Here is a 17028-nt window from a genome sequence, read left to right on the forward strand (position 1 = left end):
TCTCTGTAGCAGCAGAAGGCCTTGCCCAGAGGGCACCACTACAAAGCCACAAAGGCCAAGATCTCAATGGCAAAGAGCTGGAACTCTACTGGGTTCCCCTGCACCAGACTCCAGCATTTAGGGATTTGCCCCTTTTAAATGTTACCCATTGTTTGCTGTCTTCCTATTTGGAAAGGAGAAAGTCTCCTTATGCAAGTTTACAAGAAGTTACTAGTTTTGTCAAACCTCTTCCCAAAAGCATACAGCTTGTCAAAGAATGAATCCAATACAGCAAATCTGAGAATTTGTCAGACTGAGTTTATAATCCAAATATAAGAATTGCTCAATAGAAAGGGTGCATGTGTGTATGTCTTATGTATGCGTTCTACTGCTCCAGTCCTAATCCTGAAATCCAGTATTGTTTGACTCTCTTATATGGTCCAACATATAAACATAATCCCCTGCTTTTCCCATCAATAGAATTTCTTTCATACTAATCACCTAGGCACTGGTAGTCAAGGTGATGGAAACTCTCATAATCAAACACATTTTAGCTGCTGATGGTCAGATGTTTGTATTCTCCATTGCCTGTTGTAAAAACTTCTATTTTGGCAATGAGGCAAAGGAACATTTTTCACAGCAGCGAACTGTCCATCTATTGAATCTCTGTAGCTGCCTTGAGGTTGTCTGCCTACCAGCGATAACAGTGACCTTGACTTTTATTTTTTTCTACAGATTTGAACAATCAGCTCAGCCTCTGCCCAAATGTGTTACTGTTTTGATTGAGTGGTTAAGACTGGACTTAGACCAGTCATACAGAACTCACAAAATTTGATGCCTCACTTGCTACACTGACTGCAAGTAGTTTATTCCAAACGAAGACTGAACAAACTCTAAACAAACTGCCTTAACATTTCATTAATCTTTGCTCAAGAAATCCTACACAATGCAGAAATCAGTCAGCTCTGAAGCAACATCAGCAGTCACTTAAGATTTCAGAGCACATTCAAGCCAAGACAATCTGGTCCATTTGCCCTCAATATAATTTATTTGTTTGCTATTACACAATACTCTAGCCTAGCATCACGAGATTCCAGCAGTGCATGTGGTTTTTCCTTTTAAAAACTTTCTTGTACAGTTTTCCCCTTTGTGTGTGCATTGGCCATTACACTCCCTCTCCAGTTTGACCAACTCTCTTTACTATTCGTTCTCCAGGGGAAAATAATATAGCCTACCTTATAATTGTATGTTTCTGGGGATCATATAATGACATGAAGAGTTCTGCATCCTCTCCTATTCGGCATACAAAGTTTCTTACAAAGACGTAAAGGCTGTAGGTGGGGGATGAGGAGATGCGGGAGTACGTTCCATAGTCCGGCTGATCCTTTGACTACACACAGAAGGAGGAAAATTATTAATTAGACCAAACTAATTTGAATGCCAGGAAGACCTGCACTTACTGCTCTATACTCAAGGTTCATCTGAAAATGGCCCAGTTCTGCTCTCAATTTAAGCAACACGGTAGGGTAGAATTTAGCCTAAAACATTTATCACACTTTACACAGTCTTTTCTAGCACCTAACCACTGCTCCAAATGTTCCTAAGATGCTGGGTGGTGCATAAGAAGTTCACACACATACACAGCCTGTATGAACAAGGTGATGAGCAGCGAATCTGTTCCTGGACTGTCCTTAAAGTAAGTATATATGAGACCCTCTGATATTTTAATCAGTGTTTGCACCTGGCATCACTACATGTTTAAAGAAAGAATACAATACAATTCTCTAGAAGTGACTCAGGTTAGCAGGGCTTTAATCTGTCTTGTATCACTTAGTGATCACCCTTCCATATTTGGGAAGCATTGTTTGTTCAACTGAGCTTCTGACTGACAACAAGGCATGTGGTGTTAAATACTGATTTATGATACATTATTCACAGTAGTCATGATTTGGAGATTTCATAACTCACTCAAACGTCTTTTTCTTCTTTAACATATGCCTCATTTTATTTACATTGTGATTAATAAGCAAAAAAAGCCCAAACCTTACATCACTTGATAGTTCTCAGGATACATTTAATATTTATAAAGACAATGAAGTGTAACCATGTGAACCATGTTTCAAAATGTGACAGCAAATTATTTGTGTGCTCTGATCATTTAGACCTTGACACCATCAGCAAGCATACCAAGAGTTGTTACATTTACCAACTTCCTCTCTCATATGCATTAAACCTTTTGGCTCAGTCAGACCAACTAACTGGCAGTAGCTTATATCCCATGGCCAGTATTTTCAAGACTTGGGACCTAAATAAAGCTTCTAAATCCCAGGTAAGTGGCCAAAATTCAATAGGAGCAGCAAATGAAAAACACATTGCATATTGGAAAACATAACCCCAACTATACATATACAATGATGGGGTCGAAATTAGCTGTTACCACTCAAGAAAGACACGAGAGTCACTGTGGATAGTTCTCTGAAAATATCCACTCAATGTGCGTGGCAGTCAAAAAAGCAAACAGAATGTTGGGAATCATTAAAAAAGGGATAGATAATAAGACAGACAATATCATATTGCCTCTATATAAATCCATGGTACGCCCATATCTTCAATACTGCATGCAGATGTGGTCACCCCATCTCAAAAAAAAGATATATTAGACTTGGAAAAGGTTCAGAAAAGGGCAACAGAAATTATTAGGGGTATGAAACGACTGCCGTATGAAGAGAGATTAATAAGACTGGGGCTTTTCAGTTTGGAAAAGAGACGACGAAGGGGGAATATGATAGAGGTCTATAAAAATATAACAGGTTTGGAGAAAGTAAATAAGAAAGTGTTATTTACTCCTTTTCATAACACAAGGACTAGGGGCCACCAAATGAAATTAATAGGCAGCAGGTTTAAAACAAACAAAAGGAAGTATTTTTTCACACAATGCACAGTCAACCTGTGGAACTCCTCGCCAGAGGATGTTGTGAAGGCCAAGACTATAACAGCATTCAAAAAAGAACTAGATACATTCATAGAGGATAGGTCCATCAATGGCTATTAGTCAGGATGGGCAGGGATGATGTCCCTAGCCTCTGTTTGCCAGAAGCTGGGAATGGGTGACAGGGAACGGATCACTTGATGATTACCTGTTCTGTTCATTCCCTCTGGGGCACCTGGCATTGGCCACTGTCAGAAGACAGGATACTGAGCTAGATGGACCATTGGTCTGACCATTCTTATGTTCTAATTCTACAAGCCAGCAGTTGTGGAAGTCAGACCACATCGGAGCCTTGCCATTTATTTGAGAATCTTATTTTAGGCACTGAGTTTTGACATCTTGGCCCATGTATTTAATCCAGTTCCAGTCACTAACACTCATGTCTATTCTTCAGTTGTTGGGTTAGACCAACAGTTGCACTTTTTCATCTTATTCAATGCATGGAGAAACTTGCTGAAGTCACTGTTAGGCAAATTTTGACAGTCTGGTAAAACAAAGTAAATAAATATTGACAGCTGAGGTGACATGTTCCATATTTATCAACTAGGGATCAGAAACTGCACCTTTAAATCAGTGGCAAAACTCCCATTGGTTTTACTGGGAGAAGGATCAAGTTTAAACAAACAGATAACACCTTGTAAACTGAATTAACACTTTCTGAAAGGAAGGGCCAATTTTGGCAAATTGTTCATACCATTTCTTCTTTAATCCGCTCCGTAATTTTATTAGTAGCTTCTTCATGTGCATGAAATAGGCTAATGACGCTGGTTTTATCTGGATCCAAGATATTTCCATCTTCATCTCTAACTATTAGATCTAGCTCAAGTACCCTGTGGAGATTAAAAAAGAAGCACTCTGTAAAACATGATAATTTTCTTCTAGAACAAATTATATTCAACTGACGGTCTTTGAAATTGGATTCATAATAAGCTGCTTGGAATGTTGAAGCAGTCAGTTCAGTCTAATAAAACAAGAAGAACATATATAATTTAAGTAATACATCTGATGACACTATTTTGTTGAAGATACTTATGAAAAAAAAAAGAAACATCTTTCCCCACAGTTTTTTTTCAAGCTTTGGTTTTCCCTTTACAGACCCATATTAGGGTTTTATACTGCCACCTAGCCCTATACTATCCAAGTGCCTATTGTGTAAAATTGAGCAACAGCCAAACCACTGGTAGACTTCATGAAGTCCTTATTAGGGTATAAACCTTCCCCAGTAGAGTGATTAAGTATCTCTGTCTGTCCCCTCCAATTTCATGTCACCCTGTTCCACCCTCTCAGTGTGCTCCATTTGGCTTCAGCCCTTTCTGCCAAATTCCATTCCTCTGCCAAACATTCCCCACCCTCTCCATTCTCCTTGGTCCTTCCACGATAGTCTTGGGACTCTCCTCCTCCTCTCCAGATCCCTTACCCACTGATTCTCCCTTGCACCAGACTGTCTCCCTCTTTTTCTACTCAGGGTCTCACTCTCTCAAGACTCCACATACCTCACCATAGAGTGTTTCTTCCATATACTGAAGTCTGCCCCATTCCAGTTTCTAGCTTGTTCTTAGAGCCCTGCTCTCCTTGGAACAAACACAGTCCCAGCACTTTCCTTCTGGCACCCCAGCAACTCCCCAGGTGACCCATTCTGCCCCAGCGCCTCCTCACTCCTCTTGTGTGCCCACAACAATTCCTCACTGCCTTCCTCAGACTGACACCCTCCACCCCCAATACCTGAGCCTCCCCCAGGACCAACAGATTTAAATTCAAGCTGTTAAATTATCAATTGTCATCGTGATTTCAATCAGCAAGCAGGGAACCCTGATTTAAATTATTGATTTTAATCAGCTTTTGCATTTGTACTTTTTAGTTATTTTCCTAAGGAAAGGTTGATTCTCATTAGTTGGGAATCACTGAAACATATTATCTGTAGCTAATGACAATCTTTACACTACATTTTATGCTTCTTTTTGCTAACCAGGACAACACACTATATCTATATACATTTATTTAGGCAATTGTATAGCTTACCTTATTTTATTCAGGTGCTTTTTTTTTTACATTTTTATTATGTTAAACAATGGTGAATGGTGTATTTCTTATTTACTAAATTATTTAATTTCTTCCTTGTGATTTGAGTTAAGGTCTATTTGGATGGAAATGTGAAATCAATTAAAATGTAAAAAATATTTTTAAATGTGAAGTAAAACTATCATAAGAGTGCTAGATAGTTTAGTAATTTTTTCTTAAACATGTTTTTCATTTAAAAATGATTATACAAAGGAATTATTACCTTGAGTTAATGAACTGAACTGAGTGTCTGGTCACCATATCCTTCAAGATTTTAAAACCATTAGATGTCATCCTCTCACACCTAGTATTTATTCATATATTGTAAGAAGAAAACAAGCTTTCCTGCTTTTTCAGCTTCCAGTTGGTTTCTTAATTTTGAATGAACAAGTCATTGATTTGAACTAGCTAAACAGACTGAAAAGAAGAAAATATTCTCTCTGCACCTGCATCATGTTTCTGTTGAGTTTACAGATGATAGAGGATTTGAAGCTGGAGTGGGGGCGGAGTCTTAAGAGCTCCATTTAATAATTCAGTTAATGTCAACATAAAACTACCATCTATTTTCACAAAAGCAACTGAAAGATATCAACTGAAAAAAAAATCTTTCCTCTGAATTAAATCAGAGCTCACAAGATACATTTGTGAAAATGTCTGATTCATACATTAATTACTCATGCTTTGTACTTTTGTGTAGTTTACTCAAGCCTTGTGAATGCACAATTTGCCTTCAGGGATCATTAAACCCATCATTCACCAATTTGCAACCTTTGTTATGCAACACTGTATCTCAGATGATTCCGGTCCATGTAAACTCCCCAAACTAACATGTTCAGACCTAAGTGGAAAACTGCTGAATATGTTTATATTAAGAGCGACACCCACGTAAGCTCGTGGGTAGACTCAGCAGAAACATGGTACAGTGGTAACCAACAGTGTCTGAATCAGAAGACACTGCTGGTTACCACTGTACCATGTTTCTGCTGAGTCTCACTCCATAAATGAAAACAAGCTACCATGAGCAAAAGCAAACCACCTCTTTCCCTACAAAAAATAGCTTTCCCCATCTGAACCTGAGGGAAATTTAATCCCTGATTCTGTGGGTACAATCGCTGTAGGCTAGGTACACACTTCCCTGTCACCTAATGTCGGCTGTGTAAGGGTACGTCTACACTACGGGACTATTCCGAATTTGCATAAACCGGTTTTGTAAAACAGATTTTATAAAATCGAGTGCGCTAAGTTACAGTAAATGCAGGCCACAGACAACCCATGATGTTCAATCGTACATAGACCCTGGAACTGCCACTACCAGAGCCATTTGCAACAGTTCAAGGTAGAAGTAATGGACAGAGGCAAAAAGTCTGCCACCCAACAGTGGAAACTGGTTTGCAAAGCTCTCACTCACATCTCAGGCAATGCAACACCACTCAGCTCTGCCCCTGTATTGCCCTGTGCTTGAGCTATGCTGTGGTGACTCTGCATCAGGGAGAAGCAGTGAAAATATGAGTGAAGCTACCATCAAACCCACAGGTATTTCACTTGTATTACCAGGTTCCCAAACAGTCTCAATGAGCTTGGCCTGGAAACTTCAAATTATTTTTTTCTCTCGTCATCTTCATCAGGATTTTGTTCACTTCAGGTTCTTATACTTTACCTATGACCATCGCATTTCAGCACCTTTGTTCAGGTGGCAGCATGGTATTACAACCACCAGGTATCTTGTATGGGACTGGAGCTTGCCTTTGTTTGTGGGCATGTGTGAACATGCTAAGATTGAATATATATATATATATATATATATTGAATATAAAACTGCCCAACCTAGAACTGATCCTTCCAATATGATCAACCTAGAACTGATCCTTCCAATATGCCAGTGTGTCTGCATAAGCAACAGAGATCATGCATCCTGAAATGTTTGATTCTAAATAGGGAAGCAGCTGAAAATTCTGGATGTCCCTGTTCAAGAAAGGGTGACCATGACTGCAAGGGAACATGGAGTCTGCTGCTGCAGCAGGGATCGTAGAGGAGTGGTCTGCCAAAAAGGATGTGTAGGTACCCAATATTTGCAAGCTAGGGACATAGAAACAGGGAAAATTTGCCCCCCACTCTATACCAGTGACATGTCTGAAAATAATGGAGTTATTCCCAGTACTCGTTTAGCACAACGAAAAACGTACTTGTTGCCATAGTCAATTTTGGAGGTGACTTTCTGTTTGAGTTCTTTCAGTTCATCTTTGGGCAGTGTTCCCGACAGAAGCTGTGACCTCCACTCCATTAGGTCGTACATCATAGATTGTACCTGCTGGAACCGCTCTTTTTTGTTTGCCTGAAATACAAAGTGTTCACATTTGGGACTTGGTTTCATTTCAGCTTCCTACATTGTCCTTCACTGTATACTAGGTATTCAATTCAAAATAGTTTAATCTCTACATTGCTACGGGTTCAAAGCCCGGGAATGGTAATTGTGTGATTGGATGGAGGTTGGAAGTAGTTTTGTTTTGTGAATTTTACAGTGTTATTTAAAGGGTACTAAATCTGCAGGAGAAGAAAGCCCCAGCTAGAGAATAAGGGAGGTGATATTACATATGTATACCGCACTGGTTAGACCAATATCAAAATACTGATCACACAGTTCTGGTGTCCATCTTTTTTTAAAAGTGCAAAACTGGAGAGGGGGCAAAGAAGAGCCACAAAAAACTATTCAAAGACTCCAGACAATGCCCTACACTGAGCAATTTAATCTGTTTAGTTTACCAAAAAGGAGATTAATTGAGTCTCCTGCCGAAGTCCAAGTACCATCACTGGGGCAGAGGGAAAAACACTGAATGCAAAAAAGGGCTCTCCAATATAACAAAGAGGCATAACAAGAATGAATTGTTGGCAAGGTGGAGACTGGCTGCCTTTCTGGAGGATATTCGGAAGAGGGTCTTGAATCGAGGTCTCACAAATCAAAAATGACTGTCCTAAAAAATTGGCTATTCTGGTCTCTCCCCATGTCTGCAAAAGCTCTATCCTGGCCCAGAGAAACCTTCCCAACAAACAAGTGCCAGTTTTGACAATTTGCCATTTTCAGACGAAAAAAAGTTTATTGCACATTTCCTGATCTACCTGCATCCTCCTCCTTGAAGCGCACATACTGCACAGGCCAAATATATTATGCAAAATGAGCCAGACACAGGAGACTAATTATCTAAAAGCATGAAGTTCAACTACTTCTAAGCAACAATTATAAGCCATGTCATTTATTTTAATACTACTGGAGAACAACGTAGTGACCCAAATACTCAGATGAAGAGATCATTTCTTAATTAAATCTTCTCTCAAATCCCATCTTGTATTCCAGAAATAAAACAAGGGCAATTACAATGACAGCTTGATACATATAAATAAGCCTATTTAACATGCATAATATAGCATCCCTGGATACCAAGCATTTTTCTCACCAATCTTCCATCTAATTTTAGTCATGGCAAAAACTTCTCCTCACCACATAGAGTTGTTTCCAAATGCTTCCCCATTCCCATAATGTAGTGGTAACTTCTTGCACCAATGGAATTTCAGCAGGTACTATATTCTCTGTATTTCTAAGGAGACGGGAAAAAGTGACAAATTAACATGACTAAAACCTAACAAACCAACTGTGAAGTATTTGTCACTTAATGTCCTAGAACTTAGTTCTTAGACAGTGATGATCCATCCATTAGGAAGATAAAATGACAATTAATACCTACGTTCTCTGTCTCCGTAGCTTGTGTAGTTAAAACTAATCAGATATTTTTATTCCTTTTTAATGAGGTTGCAAGTCTGTTCACAATTCAGTTATTCCATTCCCACTTCCCAATTAATAAAAGCCCAGTATAAACTGAAGAGTCATGTACCAAGTAGATATCTACTTTCATTTTAGATAGAAGCAGTCTAAAATTCTTTAATGTCAATTAACCAAATGCAACAGTGATAATGAAATACCTTTTCTTTTCAACAGTAACTTCTTTGATGTGGATAAAAGATTTAGGAAATATTCCCTATTGGAAACAAAACCAAACACACATATTTGTCATTCTACTCCAATGTTTCTTAAAACAATAAATTCAAGTTATTCCAAAACACTAAACCATGCCATTACCATAGTGATTTTCCCTGTTTATTAACAATGGAAAGCAGACCTTAAATGTGTCTTGAATTCCTCCAACTAGGCAACCAAATCCTGGGTTTTGGTCCAAAGTTATTTATACTTCAAACACATACGTGGTGATACTTTTGTTGCCACCTCTCTCTTTTTGCAACAAGAAGATAAAATAGACCCCTTAAGTACACATATAATGGTGATGTACTATAAATGGACAGTTTCCCTTTATACGTCAATTTTGCTGCTCCTTAAGGCAGTTTGCAATTTTTACTGTGCCCAAAAAGGCTTCCTACTGCAAAACATTAAGTAAGTATCTGTAGTCACCCCTCCTGCCCAAGACACTCACAAGGCTTCTGGGAAGTAAACAAGTAATTATTTATAGGAACTTTGATAAATATTGTTTGGTTGCAACTGGATATTTTTAAGAGATTACAAGTTTGGTTGATAAAAGTAATGGTGCTGAAGTGAATACTTATATTTCTGAAAGTCAATTGACTTGGGACTGCACAACATTTTGATTCAGCTAGAATGATACACGTTGAGACCGGTCAGTTAGCCAGTGTTCAATCCATTCCATGTGCCATGTTAATTTTTCTAATTGTAAACTAAGGTGGTCAGAGACACAATACCATACTCCAAGTATCCCTAAACTTCCAGCTACTGGAAGTTGGGACTGGATGACAAGAGATGGATCACTCAAAATTCCACTCTTCTGTTCATTTCCTCTGCAGGATCTGGCACTGGCCCCTGTGAGAGACTGAATACTGGGCTAGATTGACCATTGGTCTTACCCAGCATAGCCTTTCTTAAAAGGGGAATCATTATCAAGCTAGTATGTTTTGGGGAGGGATCCTGAAGGGATTGCTTCTTGGTCCTATGCTATTTAACCTTTTCATCAGTGACCTGGAAGAAAAAGCAAATTACTGATAAAGTTTGCAGGTGGCAAAGATTGGGGGAATGGTAAATAATGAAGAGTCACTGACACAGAGTAATCTGAATCACTTGGTAAGCAGGGCTCCATCAACATGCATTAAGACCAACAGATGTAAAAAGTCAGACCCTAGGAACAAAGAAAATAGGCCATCCTTACAAGACTTTATCCTAGGACACACTGACTTTGAAAAAGATTTGGCTCTCATGATGGATAATCAGCTCAACACAAGCTCCCAGTACGATGCTGTGGCCACAAGAGAGCTAATGCGATCCTTGGATGTATGAACACAGACATCCCAAGTAGGAGTAGAAAGTCTATATTATCTCTGTGTTTGGCACTGGTGCAACTGCTAGTGGAATCACGTGTTCAGATCTAGAGTCCACAATTCAGGAAGGATGTTGATACGAACATCAAGATTGGATTAATTCTATAAAATATGCTCTAGTTCAGGCAAGTCCTGTAGCTCACGTTATACAAGCAGTCAAACTAAAGGATCACAATGATCCCTTCAGTATTTAAAATGTATCTATAAACATGATCTGGACAAGATCAATAACATTAGTGGTCTGAGGGAAACAGACAATAGAAATAGTAGAGTATATATCGACACTTCCATTGAAGTGAAGGAGCAACAGTCTGAAGGGAAGACGATGACTTAGTGGACCCAATCACCTCTGCCCAATAAATGGCTTTTGTGACAAATAGCCTGTCTCTACCACCCTACAAAACATTGAGCTCACAGTATGGGGCTACGGCTGTGAGGAGCCTGCAGGGTTTCTTGAATGAAACTGAAAGAGCATGTCCCTTCCTTACACTTTATGGATAAAGGAAGCCATTTAATCTGACCATATGCCTTCTACATCCACAACCAGATGTGCCCACAAACAACTGAGATTTCAGTAATGCCTAGCAAGGTGCCAGGTACATGCTCTAGCAAGGGATTTTTCTCAAAAAACAGATTTGATTTTCTTATCGCTAATTGACCTCTGCAGACTACTGCTGAGCAGGCAAGGTTAGTTCATGTGATAATAGTGGCACTGCGGCAACTGAGTTCTTGCATGTTATCCTCAAGGAACCTTTGACTCTCTCAGTTTGGTCTTTCGAGGAAGAAATCTCCCTCACGCTAGCAAGCAAAGCTGCTGATATGCCTAGATATGGTAACAGAGTTTGGATTTCTTTGGACTTGAAGGGATTAGAGCCAGCACATCATCTGTGACTGACACATCAAATGTAGCCTAATATGTTCCAGAGGTTAAGCCTTTCAGACTTTCCTGGGAACGCCCTTTAATTTCAAATGGCTCTCGCTCTAGATTTCAACTTGGAGATTTACTAAATATTTTAAACCTCTGGAACATATTTGGCTAGATTTGAGTGTCAGTCAAAGATGATGTGCTGGCTTTTCTCTTGCCCAGTGATTGGCTCAAGCTGGAAACTGAAGTTGTTACCCTCCTGATTGTCGCACTACACATGTCGAGTAATGGAATCTCAACTGCTGCCTCTTCTGCTGGGTACGTCCTGACAGTTCACCTCTTTTTTGAAAGTGGTGGAGGATGAATACATTCATCAGTGTTTCTTGGCCCCTTTGTTTCATTGGGAAGGTCTCATAATACTCTGTAGAGGAGTCTCCAGCGCACTTAACTTTGCAGGTTTCTGAATTTACAAAGTAGGTTACATACAAAAATCTACATTAAAGAAAGTTGAGATCTCAGTTTCAAATATTAGGAAGTGCTAGTATTAAGTTTGCTCATGCAAGCTCAGTTAGGCATCTCTGCACATATATGTCTTATGATAAACTGTCCCCTCCCATCAGATAGCAAGTCTGTGGCAGTGTGTAATGTACTGTTCAATATCCCCCCAACTTAATGAATATTCATTTTAATATGCACATTTTGAATTAGTTGTACAACATTTGGTAGAAAGACAACCATATACAATTTCTTTGGGGTATAATGCTCAACACAAGAGAGTACAAAGAATGGAGAGAGTAAAAAAGCCTTGCAAATTGTTTAAAAAACATTATTGGCCCAGTTCAGAATATTTTAGGCAAATAGTTCAAGTGCATCTGGATGAAAATTTTCACTGACCCGAATTTCAAAAAGGGTAAGGATGAGTAAGTGGCTAGTTCTGGTCTATATTTTAAAAGCAAGATTTTCAGGTTCACTTTTGTCTGTTAAGTCATTATCAGCATGAAGGACCAATTGCAACAGCAACTCCTGAGGCAGGAGAAGCTTCAAAAAGGGAGCAGCTCAAATGTCAGAGGCAGGGGCGGCTCTAGGTATTTTGCCGCCCCAAGCACGGCAGGCAGGCTGCCTTCGGCGGCTTGCCTGCGGGAGGTCCCCAGTCCCGCAGATTTGGCGGCAGCCTGCGGGAGGTCTGCCAAAGCCGCGGGACCAGCGTACCCTCCGCAGGCAAGCCGCCGAAGGCAGCCTGCCTGCTGCCCTTGCGGCGACCGACAGAGCACCCCCTGTGGCTTGCCGCCCCAGGCATGCACTTGGCATGCTGGTGCCTGGAGCCACCCCTGGTCAGAGGGGTGAGGGGATGGGGATCACCTTGACACCAGACAACACACATGCAGACAGCAACCTATTCTCCTCATAAAGATTCTGCTGAGGTGCTGCTATAGCACCAGCAGGCACCACCTCCTGCTCTTGATACAGTACCTGAGCATTGGAGGGCCCTCCATAGTACCTGCAACAGCTAGTAATAGCAGCAGGGGAGTCAGGTGCCCTGCACATCTACTATTAGCATTATTATTTTTAGTGCTCAGATGGTACCATGAGGAACGCGAATAAATAGATTCTACATATTTATAAAGAAAACATCATTTGCACTGATACCATAACTGATACAGGACTTCAGTGACTCAGCCAGAGGTTAGGGGTCTATTAGCAGGAGTGAGTGGGTGAGATTCTGTGGCCTGCAATGTGCAGAAGGTCAGATTAGATGATCACAATGGTCCCTGCCAACCTTAGAGTCTATGATACTCACTTGTTTAAAACATGACACCACAAGCACTTTAATAAAAGAAAATCAAACCTATAGGACTCTGGTAAGTTTTAGACAATACCTTTAACTTGGATCTCACTTGCCAATTTAGTAATTCATTTCTCAGCTTAAGATTCTTTCTTTAGGTATTTGTAAAACAATTTACAAGATGCCTGTTGGATAACAGTTCCTTGCTTAATCTAAGAACATTAAAGTTGTAATTATGTCCATGTAAACACATCACAGACCAATAAGTAAATAGATGGTAACAAAGATGCAAATCTGTTCCAGTTCTGGCAGAGCCAAGCAGCAGACATGTTTAAGTCATTCACATATTCTAATCTGCACACAGGGCAAAATGTTCTCAGCAAATTTGAAGAAACAAGGGTAGAGATATATGCTGCTGAAGTTTGATCTTATTGTAGCCGATGGCTCCCCCTGCCTGAGAATAGCTAAAATTACTGCCCACAGACTACCTTGACCAGAAGTCAGAAGAAAGTGTGCTAAACCAGCTGCAGACTCAGGATACATGAAGTGAGATTTAGACCAAAAGTGGGTGCATTCGGACGCAAAGGCAAATATTAAAAAACTTAACTAGTAAATGAAGCAGAGCAACAGATGATAGACTAAACACTTACTTCATAGTAACACCCAATCAAGATGGCCTATTGACTGAAACTGCAAAATCAATGCTGAATCTTATGTTCACGAATCAATGAGTTCAGGGGCAGGCGGGCTAAATTGTCTTCCATACTTTTTAAAAGTATCCCCTGATCCTCAAGCATCCTCCTATGAGTGGCTATATAGGATTTTTGTCCCCTTTCCCCAGACTAACAAGATTATGGATTTCCTTTATAATAGCTTTTGCCATTGTAGTGTGCACCTGGATCCACAGAAAGTATTAACAGCATAATTAGTTTCCAGTGACTGAAACATGCCCCTCCTAGGGACTGTAGTTTTGAAACCTGTTAAGAACAGAATGATCAGGTTATTCAAAGCAGTGAAAATAGGACAAGAATTAGACCCTGTTAAGAAGGTCTTCCGTGGATTTAGGTTAGGCATTTATATTAAATGACTCAAACATCACTTTACTGACACTAGGAATGTCCTACTTCTCAGATATATTAATTTTCTGTGATAGCTCTGTTCCGAGACTTTCGTACATCTGCAGGTAGTGCTGATCACATTTACAAATATCACATCTCTTTTGCAATATTAACTACTGCTTCCTAGTAGTCCGCATGGTGTTTTATCAGAATAGTGGACTTATAAAAAAAATCTGTGTTATCCTCCACTCAAACCCCCAAATAAACTTTTTAGTCTCTGTGACAAATTCAATACAAATCAAGTAAACCTCTAGGTATTTTTTTACTGAACTCAGGTTCTTGAGTATGTCGAATGACAAGTTAACCTTGCAGGAAGTCATAACTGAAATGTGTTATGTTTGAATTCACAACACAATGAAAGTTTAAATTAACACAGTAACTACAAGCTAACTGAGGAGCTCAGATTCTAAGTCTGAAACGTTCACGTTGAGAAACACGCGAAGCCACCAAAACAATCACAGTTTAAGGCTTGTGCTGTCATTCCTAGCCAATAACTTGAAGCTTGATGGGAATTTATATTGAATCTGGGCTTAGGAATGTTTGGAACAAATGCTGAAGCACTTACAATATTTTACGATTTTGCAATAAATTAACTTTAATCAAGTGTTTCAGGTCACATCTTCATCAGCGCTCTTGACCTGGAGGCACATCTGTTCTTTTCTCTTTGATCTGTTTTACACAATCCTCTCTTCTCTTCATATTTAAGAACAAACTTCAGGTCAAATCCTAGAGTCCCACTGAACTAAAACAGAATGAGGTGGTTGGACTAACTGATCAGGATTTAATTCTTTTACAGCTCTGAAATAAACTAACACCAAGAAGTGAAATTGTTTATTTTTAGCATAAAATCTTACAAGAATGTAAAGTACAACCTTACCTCGAACCCTTTGTGTCTTACTAGGTATCCCTTGTACCAATCTGAAAAATCGAGAAGAGAACAGAACTCAGTACAACGGAATACTTGCATAAATTGCACAAAAAGAAATTCATATGATGTGTTTATCATCATCATTGCATGTAAAATAATAAAGCACGGAAAGTAACAGCAAAGCATGTTCGAAGATTAAATACAGTACATCTAAAAATGTAAGGCCCTCCATTTCTTGTGTTTAGACAAAACAAAAGTGTGGGGCAGAAAGCACCCAGTAGAGTAACTCCCCTTGTATGAATTTGGATCAATATTTGTTCACCCTGTGTTTACAGGATAGGACACATCCTGTACTCCCAACCCATTTATTCCTTTCAATGAGTGCAAATAACCAAGTGTAGCATATCAAGGCCCATTTACCCTGTATGTAGAAATTAAACATAAAACTTTCAAATCTGATCCCTTTGTGGTATCTTAGTCTTTCATTAATGATACCATTTCCACCCATGATCCCCCTTCATGTAAGCACTGAAAATTATGACTCAAGAAAAAAATCTGCAAAAGACAACACCCAAAAAGAGTTGTAGGGAGTTTTAGCTTCTTTTGAGCATGAAGAACAAAAGCTGTTCTTTTCTCAGGAGTGGCTTTACATGTAGGCATATATAATAGAAAACCACAACTGTGAACTCAACACAAAGCTGTGAAGTGCTAAATATATCAAACACAGGCTAGTAAAATTAAACCAAAAGGAGTCAAACCAACATGCATTCACTTCTACCTCCATTGCACGTCTGCTTCTCGTGCTGGGTTTATTTTGTCTGCAACACCAGTCAGATTTTTTCCCCTTCTTCCATTTTTTGTGAATGCCTAAATGTTTTTAATGCCTTCTCCCTACTTCTCCTTATGCTCACTTTCTACTGGCATCGTTTCTCTTGACTGCTGCTATCTTTCTTCTTGTTAATCCCTTCTTCACCCATTTCTGCTCTATTAAACTTTTACATTTATTGATGCCTATAGTAATGCTATTTGTAACAATTTTAATCTGCATTTACTCAAAGTAGCTTGCATTATGTACATAGAGACGTTCTGCTCTCATCTAACAAATTAGTTTTAAAGCAACCCATTAAGTTTTCAGACTTGTGGGTCTAGTCTAGTATGTTCCCAGTAAACCAGGTAATCTAGGTCACCACAATTTCCAAGACTTGATTTGCTTCACCTCTGTCATTACTCAAACAAAGATGTGACCTATGAATTTCTGGTTACTAGATACTGACAGAAACAAGTATGCCCCACCCACTGCTAAACATCAAAAATGTATAGTTGTTGCAAGAAGAACTAACCCTGAAGACTTCTGATATGCAGCTGAACGAAATAAGCAAAACAGGATGATAGAATGTTCTACAAGAGCAATACAGCAGAAATCAATAGAGATAGGTACTGAGGCAATACAAGGCATAGTAACATCTTCACATTCTAAACCCACTATTAATCACATAGCTCTCAAACATTCAGTCACTCCCGACAAAGTACAAAAAGCAAGTCTGCTGTGCACTCATTGCTTAAAAAGTCTTCCGAGGCCTGCTAGTTGAGAGGAAGCATCAAATACATAGAGCTAAAGAGAGGACTTTGAGAAATGCAGAACCATCATGGAAGTCGGAGGTTGGGAGGGATAGCTCAGTGGTTTGAGCATTGGCCTGCTAAACCCAGGGTTGTGAGTTTAATCCTTGAAGGGGCCACTTAGGCATCTGGGGCAAAAATTGGTCCTGCTAGTGAAGGCAGGGGGCTGGACTCAATGACCTTTCAAGGTCCCTTCCAGTTCTAGAAGATTGGTATATCTCCAATTATTAAGTACATTAAGGTTTTACTAACAATTCGTCAGCTTGAGACTCATTCTCTTTTCATCAAAAAAAGCAGAATTTCATCTTGCACTTGTAATAAAAAAGGGCTTGCCCCATTTATACCAAAATAAAGTTGGGA

General features: G+C 39.4%; 1 protein-coding gene across 1 annotated transcript in view; it reads right to left on the reverse strand.

Moving 5' to 3' along the window:
* DOCK2 (dedicator of cytokinesis 2) overlaps positions 1 to 17028 on the reverse strand; it is a 518836-nt gene that overhangs the window by 456234 nt on the left and 45574 nt on the right. Inside the window, exons 3-9 of the mRNA XM_045027214.1 lie at positions 15061 to 15101; positions 8999 to 9054; positions 8520 to 8616; positions 7210 to 7358; positions 3663 to 3798; positions 1753 to 1773; positions 1215 to 1357 (exon numbers count right to left, since the gene is read on the reverse strand). Coding sequence (XP_044883149.1) covers positions 1215 to 1357; positions 1753 to 1773; positions 3663 to 3798; positions 7210 to 7358; positions 8520 to 8616; positions 8999 to 9054; positions 15061 to 15101 — 643 coding nt within the window. The remainder of the gene's footprint in view (positions 1 to 1214; positions 1358 to 1752; positions 1774 to 3662; positions 3799 to 7209; positions 7359 to 8519; positions 8617 to 8998; positions 9055 to 15060; positions 15102 to 17028) is intronic.

This window comes from Mauremys mutica, chromosome 8 (assembly GCF_020497125.1).
Source record: "Mauremys mutica isolate MM-2020 ecotype Southern chromosome 8, ASM2049712v1, whole genome shotgun sequence".
NCBI lineage: Eukaryota > Metazoa > Chordata > Testudines > Geoemydidae > Mauremys > Mauremys mutica.